Source organism: Dicentrarchus labrax, unplaced genomic scaffold (assembly GCF_905237075.1).
Source record: "Dicentrarchus labrax unplaced genomic scaffold, dlabrax2021, whole genome shotgun sequence".
NCBI classification, from domain to species: domain Eukaryota; kingdom Metazoa; phylum Chordata; class Actinopteri; family Moronidae; genus Dicentrarchus; species Dicentrarchus labrax.
Window position 1 is genome coordinate 2,292,236 of NW_026136710.1, and position 9,435 is coordinate 2,301,670.

At 37.6% G+C, this 9,435-nt stretch overlaps 1 protein-coding gene across 1 annotated transcript; it reads left to right on the plus strand.

Moving 5' to 3' along the window:
- The first annotated feature begins 4,404 nt into the window (after positions 1 to 4,404).
- On the plus strand, positions 4,405 to 7,119 carry purbb (purine-rich element binding protein Bb). Its single transcript, XM_051412430.1, has one exon. The coding sequence runs from the start codon at positions 4,436 to 4,438 to the stop codon at positions 5,369 to 5,371; it is 936 nt and encodes a 311-aa protein (XP_051268390.1). The 5' UTR covers positions 4,405 to 4,435; the 3' UTR covers positions 5,372 to 7,119.
- The last annotated feature ends 2,316 nt before the right edge of the window (positions 7,120 to 9,435 follow it).

Below are 9,435 nucleotides of genomic sequence, written 5' to 3' on the forward strand. Positions count from 1 at the left end.
ACTCAGATACAGATTCAAAATACTTGATAATTTTCTTCTTGTGTAACTTTATTCTTCTACTCCAGTAGTTCCCAACCATTTTCCTTTAGAGACCCTTTTTTCTATCATTCAGTAAAATGACTTTTTTATGGATATTATATATTATATTAAACTGTACAATGAACCCAGTGAACTCAGTAACAGTAAGAAGTTTGTGTAAAACATTTAATTTGGATGAATTTTGAGCGGATTATTTCCTGTTTTGGGATCTTTTTATACAACTTTCTGTCTATACTATGTATTTTTTATCATCTTTAACAAACATACAGATTTAATAGGCTTCTTTTTGACAAATTCAGTGTTTTCTTGTCTCTGGTTCTTGTCCCAAATACTGAGATATCGGCCTACTGTGTGTATTTGTAAAGTTGCCTACATATCTTAAAATCATGAAGACCTCTTGACCCCCTGTGAAGCTTTAGCGACCCCTAGTGGGGGTCCTAGTCCCTAGGTTGGGAACCACCACTAGATCTCAGAGGTAAATACTTTATACTACATTTATCTGACAGCTTCAGTTGCTCTTCTACCTTCGACCTTTCCTCTCCAGTGTGAAACCTCGTATCTCCAGATGTGCTGATGTTGAAGGATGAAGAGTTCCTTTATGTGTTGTGAAACTTCTTGAGCTAAATAATCTATTTAAAAACCCTCTTGGGATTAGCTGGAAAATGCATCGTCACAAAGCTGAAAACAGGGTTGTTTTTCTGGATTTCAGCTTCTGGTTTTAATGTTGCACAATGGCTGAGGAATCATGGAACAATGTGTGTTTTTCAGTAGCTGTTATTAGTCTCGTGTTCTCGGTAATATTTCTGGGAATTTAGTGGGTTTAATGGCAAAAGAGAAGTTTATATGAACACTGGTTCTAATATTTGATCTGCAATATTCTCATCAATAGTACAAATATACTGTAAACTGTTGTTATTTACATATTTTCCATACATGATTGTTATATATTGTAGTATTAAGCACATATTTTCTTATTTGTTTAGAAACTTTAGCAACTGTGAAGCAACCAATTCGACCCCGGGGATAAATAAGTAAATAAATGAATAAAAATAAAACCAGATTAGTATCTGAATTACGTACCTGGTAATGTGGAGAAGAATTTGAAACAGGATTTAGACTTTAATATTTACATAAAATACAAAAAGAGTTAAATGACTGAATAAAATCTGACGTTTAATCTGGAATCTTAACTACAGTATTTCTATATAAAATCAAACATCCCTGCGTACAAACACTGAACAAGGTTAACCAGCTCATCACACCTCACTCAGGAGTGAATCCAGCTCTAATTATTAGTTACCTATTTACTTGTTTAAGCATCTGTTATGTTGGAAGTGGAAACAGAACAGGAAACTCACAATTAAAATACTGGAGGGATGAGATATTTCATGACCCACAAATAGAGACGAGTTGTTGGAAAGGATTTTGGGAAGCAGTAGCAAACAGCACACACACACATTTTGTACATTTTGGGAAGAGGTGGAAAACCTTTTGAAGTTAGAAAATATGTTGGGTATTAAATTACGAGGGAGGATACAACTGGTCGACATGCAGCTCTTTAATACATCACAAGTGACGGCTGTGAAGCAGGTGAGAAAGACAAACTTTAGACAAGGAGAAATAAACTTTTAGAATCAGAGACCAGAGAGGAAAATGCACTAAGATGTCCCCCAAAGATAGAATAAAATATTATGTTACTTCAGTCTAAGTTAGCTCAGATCTCTTTTCCCCAGTCCCAGTGGACCTTCCCCAACCTACTGCATCACTCACTTTGTTTTGTTTTCTTTCTTTCATTCATTTTCTTTCCCTTTTTCTCCTTTCTTTTAAATTAGCTTTTATTAGATTTAGTGTTTGAGGTGGTTGTGTTTTATATCTTTTATGCTATTCTTTTGTAATTAGTGAAAAAAGTATATGTATATGTGTGTGGATGTCTATATATTTATATATAAACATGCAATGGACATTGATGTAAACAAACAATGGAAGGAATAATAATGAAGGAAACACTACAATAAAGTATAAATAAAGTATTTTCTTTCATATAGCATGTGTCACGTTGAACAAATGTGCTCACTGATGAACACAACAGAGGGCGTTTAAAGTGAAGCAAGCAGCTGCAGTGGTGTATATTTCAGCTGTGGTTTCATCTCCACACTCACAGGTGCTGCTGACACGTCCAGCTGGCAGGAAGTGGGAGAGGAAAACTTACCTGAAAGGCGAATGAAACTATGCTGCCATCTGTGGACAGAGAGGAGGAATGCAATAATAAGGTAGTTGTTGACCGCAGGTTAACATTCGTACTGATAAAAGATTCATAATGAGTAAAACAAGTAGTGGCAACAAAGTTAAAGCATCAAAGTCACTTAAATCATCTTCATTATTATATATTTACAATATTAGATTATTATTATTATGATGTAAGCAGCATTTTAATGTTGTAAACTGTATGTTAAGTTTACTGTTGGGTAATTTAATGTGTAACCTTTCTATATAATTTTAAAAAATTCTCAATCTATAAAGTAGCTAATAGCTGTCAGGTAAATTAACAGTAATAAAAAGTAAAAAAATGTAATATTTAAAATTAAATAACTAAAGTACAGTCAGTTAAAATGGTGGTCAAATCTACTCTGGTAACTATTCAAGATGCAGTTTATATTTCCAAAGCAAATGCAGAATTCAAACTGTTGTTTTAAGGTTATTGTTAATATAACTTAAAGTGAGACTGTGTACGATTTGAGAAGAGAAATAAATCCTTACAAATAAAAAGAAATAAAATGCATCTTTGTTCAGTTCAGTACACTAAACAATATGAAGGACTATTCTTCTGTAGTAGCACTATATGACTTTATCTTGTACTTGTGGCCACGATGTCTGTTGTTGTTATTATTATTATTATTATTCAGCTAAAAAAAGTACATTCTCTTACTTTATTACTGAATTTTATGACTGTTGTATTTACCTTTTAAATAAAGGTCCTATCACCTGACATCAGCTCACAAAGACAGCGTGGAGCAAAATTAACCAGCGGTTGAAAGTAACTAAGTACATTTACTCATGTACTGCACTTAAGTATTTCCATCAAAATAAGATTTTACATACAGAACATGTTGGTAACTTTTAAAATAACAAGCTAACTGTATATTATAGTTAAAACTAATTACACATTAATGTATGTGTATAAATTATTCAATAACATACTTTAAGATGTAATTTTATAACACTTACAGGAGCCACTTTTCTGCATAGTGAGAACTTTTACTTTGACTTTATTTTGCAAATAACAGTTAAATACTTTTACTAAAGTGAAATTTGAGAGACTTTTACTTTTTTACTTTCGTCAAATATGAAATGTAGGACTGTACCTTTATTTGTAAGAGAGTATTTTACCCTGTACTATAAGATGTTGTTGCTCCACAAGCGATGACAAGAAAGATATATCATTAAAATCTACTATAAAACAGTTGTTCCCAAACTGGGGGGGTCGCGAATCCTTCTTGACTTCAAGGAGTGTAAGAAAACTTAAAACACTGAGTCCATATCTCCCAATTTCATTCATTACTGTGAAGAAAACTAGATGAAATTGTTATTTTTAATGTTTAGACTCAAACTTATGATCTAAACTTTGAAGACAGAGCCCTCACACTCTCCAAAGGCCAAGTGTCAGGGGGGAGAAAACACTGAATTAAGTATTTATGATTGTTAAAAGCAATTCCGAATACGGAACTGTATAAAAAAGTTCCTAAAAATATAATTTCTGATGCAACAAATAAATAATCTGCTCAAAGATAAACTTCCTGCAGTTATTGTGTTCACTGTTTGGGTTCATTGTACCGTTTATCTGTTGTTCTTTACTGTTGTGCATTGAATATAATATTAAATATCCATAAAATATGTCAGGGGTCATCTATGAAAAGGGGTCCCTTAAGAAAAAAGGTTGGGAACCACTGTACAAGGTCACAAAACTACTTTGTAGGTATAAAAACAATCTTATTTCCTATTATTACTGTGTGCAGAAAAACAAAGTATGTCGACATACTTTACCAGCTGAAGCCAAAAAACATTAAAAAACATAATTTTCAAGATATTATGTCATAAAAACAAGATTTCACAACCAGAGTCCAAAAAAAAAAAAAAAAAAAAAACCCAAAACAAGAAGTACGCAGACGGAACCCCAATCTGAACCAATGGCTGCAGAGGGATTGTACACGTGACTAAAAAAAAAAATCAACAGACCAATCAGAGAGCCGTAACCGTGTGAACTCGTCGAAGTGGCGGACGGGCGGGCCAATCAGAACGCTCCCTGACGAGCACCCATGATGAGCGTGGAAGCACGGGGGCGCGCGTCGGTCGAGTGCGCGCAGAGAGCAGCTACGCAGGAGAGAGGGGCAGAAGCCGAATGGTGGAGCTGAAGATGGCGGATGGAGACAGCGGGAGTGAGCGCGGTGGTAGCAGCGGGGGAGGAGGCGGAGGTGGAGGAGGTGGAGGCGGCGGCGGCGGCTTCCAGCACTTCCAGCGGGACCAGGAGACCCAGGAGCTGGCGTCCAAGCGCCTCGACATCCAGAACAAGCGGTTCTACCTGGACGTCAAGCAGAACAGCAAAGGCAGGTTCATCAAAATCGCCGAGGTCGGGGCCGGGGGCTCCAAGAGTCGCCTCACCCTCTCCCTGTCGGTGGCGGCGGAGTTCCGTGACTACCTCGGGGATTTCATCGAGCACTACGCCCAGCTGGGGCCTAGCAGTCCGGAGCAGATAGCCCAGGCGAGCGTCGGGGAGGACGGCGGGCCCAGGCGAGCCCTCAAGAGCGAGTTTCTCGTCCGGGAGAACCGCAAGTACTACCTGGACCTGAAGGAGAACCAGCGGGGGAGGTTCCTGCGCATCCGGCAGACCGTGAACCGCGGGCCTGGCTTCGGAGTTGGGGGCCCCGTGGGCGGCATGCTGGCCGGCCAGACCATAGCCCTTCCGGCGCAGGGGCTCATAGAGTTCAGAGACGCCCTTGCGAAGCTCATTGATGATTACGGGGGAGACGACGAGGAGCTGGCCGGAGGCATGGCCGCCGGGGGCTACAGCGAGCTCCCCGAGGGCACCTCCATCATGGTGGACTCCAAGCGGTTCTTTTTCGACGTCGGGTCCAACAAATACGGGGTGTTCCTGCGGGTGAGCGAGGTGAAGCCCAGCTACAGGAACTCTATCACCATCCCCTTCAAAGCCTGGGGCAAGTTCGGAGGCGCTTTCTCCAGATACGCGGAGGAGATGAAGGAGATCCAGGAGAGGCAGAGGGATAAGATGTACGAGAGGAGGGATGAGTCCGAGGGAGATGATGTGGATGACGACTGAGGAGAAGAATTAAAAAAAATAATAAAAAAGTCCAGTTACATGACAGATCTGCAATATAGGGGTATTTTGAATTTAAAAAAATAAAAAAAAGAAGACAGATAAAGTGCATGACAACTCGTGCTGTAATAGCCTACTAAAGTATTGTGGAGTATATAAAAAAAAAGAAAAAAAAAGTACATGTGCAGGGAAATTATTGGTGTATTATTCCTAAAAAGTTTGTAGGGTTTGAGGGTGTTGGAGTGGTTGTGTGAATCTCTGAAAGTTTAAAATAATAAGTGGACTAAATGAGAGAGAAATTCTCATTGGCTGATTAAAAAAAAAAAAAAAAGAATAAAAATTTAAAAAAGAGTGCTTTATTATTGTTTAAAGATACAAAAAAAAAAATTAAGAGGAAAACTAAAACCAGCAGATTGGTTTTTATAAGTAGAAAATGAAACCGGACGAATGCTTTCCTATTTGCAACATAGTTTATATTTAAAGAGCGCAGGAGTCGACCTGTTTAAGATGTTTTCCTTGCTCAGTTTTAAGGAGAGAAACAGCATCCATTGTATTCCTGTTCCAGTCCAGGTCTCTCCTCAGTGGGGGGGGTGTTTAATGTGTGTGTGTGTGTGTGTGCGTGTGTGTGTGTGTGCGCAAGTCAGATGAACCTGAGATGGAAATGTAAAGAAAGTTGCATTAGAGATGGAGAGCTGTCACATTACAGCAAGCAGCAGCAGCAGCAGCAGCAAGGGGGCAGTTAATCGAAAAGATTACCCCAAAAAATGTTACAGGGGGAAGTTACTGAGAGGATTATCTGGAACAACAAAGATGGAGATAGAGAGAGAGAGAGAGAGAGCGCAAGAGAGAGAGAGATGGGGGGGGGCTCGCTAGCGGACTAAAACTAACAGCTTTGACTGCAGTAGTCGACCACAGTGTGGATCAGCTGGGTTTTATGTTATACATACAATCTGGGCTTTCGAGGCGGCGAAGAGGAGGAGGAGGAGGAGGAGGAGAGTGCTTCCTCACACCAGAGCATCCCTGGTGTTGTGAGGATGTCAGAAACCAGAAGGCCAAACAAAGTGGGGTGAGGACTGTCTTCAGTGCCCCCCCCCCCCCCCCACCGCCACCACCAGGGACAACGTACAGATCTATATGAGACTTATAACGATGCTCATTTGCTCCCAAACGCCACTACAAGGGTCCAAAAACTGGGAGCGCTGCATCGGATACAGTGGAGCTTCTCTGACCTTCCAAGCTCTGAGCGGAGGTTTTCTTTCTTCCCATGAGCCTCTCTGTTCTGTCGTGGTCAGAGCTGCAATGTACGGACGGCTGTCTTCACCAAAGCCACGGGCCATTTATCTGACGTAACATCGTCCAAAAACACGTGAAGACCCTGGGCAGAAACACACTGATGGATGTTTTTTTTTTTTGTTGTTTTCAAGAAGAGAAACTATATTGAAATGAGATTCTACTTATAGGAAATTTAAAAAAAAATATTACCGAACAAACCAGCAAAAAGATATTTTGAAATACTTATAAAGGAAAAACAAATGTATTATGTAAATGAAGTTCAAGACTTCAGAAAAAAAAAGGTTAATTTCTTAAAACAAAGTTGTGACTCAGACCTCCAGATTATTTTTCATTTTGTTTTTCCTAGAGTGAAAGTATAACACCTCCTTTAATTAAAACAACTTTAAATGCAATAACCAATGTTGTCACTGTATATTTTTAAATCCCTGTTTTCATAAAGATAATCTATCCGTTCTGCAGTATGATTATTCTCCTTCTTTCCTTCAGTTATTGATTTAATCCTTTGCTCTATGAAATGTTTGAAAAAAGCTCGAAAAGATGTTTTATAAAGTCTTTGAATTGGTTTTTTTTTCCCCGTCCTGCAGCTGAAAACCGAAATATATTCAGTTTATGATGATATTGGACAGAAAAAGCAGCAAATTCTCACATTTTAGGAGCTGAAACTGGATATTTTTTGCTGTTCTTACTCAATAAGTTACTGACATGTTTAATCGATTAACCACACAGTAGCCTAGTGATGATCAATCAGTATTTATTGGTTAGTATTTGTTCTAAAGTTAAGTGAAATCCAGGAATATGAAATCCAGACCAGGATTATTCACTAAAGAGGAAGATTGAAAGAGGCCACAGGAACGGCTGCAACAAGTATCATCAATAAATCTGTTGATCATTTCCTTCATTAATCGATTGGTTGTTTGCTCTAAATCCCGAGGTGACGTCCTCAAATGTCTCGTTTTGTCCTCAGAAGAAAAAAAGAAACCAGAAAATATTCACATTTTAGAAGCTGAAATCAGAATTTGGACATTTTTTCTTCAAAAAATGATTCAAATCGATTAATCGATCATCAAAATAGTTGCTGGTTAATTTAATCGTTGCAGCCACGTGAGGCTTCAACCTCATGTTGAGTTGGTCCAACTGATGATTATCGACATTACTCTCCGATTAATGATTAATGTGACTATATATGTGTCACGTTTAAAATGTGGTTGTTTTTTCAACATAGATTAGCCCCGCATTTAGCATATCTCAGTGCAGGAGAGGAGGAAGATGACTGAGGCTTCTCAACTGTGATTGGAGCACAGAACAAAAAGGGGCGGGACTTAGGAAGGGTCAATTAATCCTAGCAGAATTAGCAACAGGATGTATTACCGGTATCTTTTATACATTGTAACCGATGTATCATATTTTATAAACTGATCATATGTTTTCTAAGAATTGTAACTATTCACTAATTAACTATTTATGAATCGGCAGCTTTATTTTCATATTTAATATTAATTTGAGTTATTTTTAAGCAGAAACATCAAATATTTTCTGGTTTCATCCTGATGAATTTACTGTGTTTCTTTGATAGTGAATCAAATCTCTTGGAACAGTCGGGACAAATCGAAACAATCTGAAGACGACGTTTGTGCTGAGAGAACTTATGATGGACATTTACTACTTTTGGACACTTTAGGGCGGAAATATTTGGCAGATTAATCAATAAAGTTTCCAGTTCAGCTCAATTTTTCGTGGAAAAATGTCAAAAATTCTCTGATTTCAGGAATGTGTTTTTCTTTTTGATAACCAGCAGTGGACCAAATGCTGAGATAAAAGTATTAATACCACAGTGCAGAAATACGTCAAATACAGACCAACATTTCACATTTTTACTAAAGTTAAAGTAAAACCATCAAAATAAAATACCAAAAGTACGTAATAAGCAGCATTTCAGAATAAAATACATTATTTAACTCTCATTATTGATGCTCTAATGTGGAACTAACTGAAATTAATGTGTATATATATTTCATGAATATTGTTTGATATACTGATGTAGTACAAATATAATATATAGAATAAACAATAAGAGGAAGATATAAAGGTATCTTCAGTATGAAGCAGCAGTTACAGCAGGCTGCTGGTAATCCACCAAATATTTACCATAATTTTTCAAGCAAAAATGTCAAAAATTCTCTGATCTCAGCATCTCAGATGTGAGGATTTTCTGGTTTTCTTTGGTGGTGAACTGAATATCTTTGGGTTTTGGACCAACAATCATATAAAACAAGGAATTTAAAGGTGTCACATATTCTCTGGCAGGTAGTGATGGAGGTTTATCACTATTGTTGGATGTTTTTATAGAACTTTATAAACACGTAATGGAGGAAATATTTGGTAATTTTTCAAGCAAAAATGATGTGATCTCATCAGGATTTGCTGCTTTTCTTTGGTGGTAACCTGAATATTTTTGGGTTTTGGAACAGCTTGGGTAGGTAATGATGAACATTTCTCCCCATTTTATCGAACGTTATATAACATAAACGATTAAAATATAAATATATTTATAATATTTGCCAGATTTGGCGATAATCTACCAAATATCAACCATTTTCAAAGCAAAAATGTAAAAAATCAGCAGATGTCAGCTTCCTTTCTTTGTCTTATATGATGGTAAACTGAATATGTTTGGGTTTTGGATTACTGATCATATAAACCCAATTTGAAGACGCCATTTTGTGCCCTGACAAAGAATTTCTAGAGGAAATGAACCCATAAAATGTATAAAATAA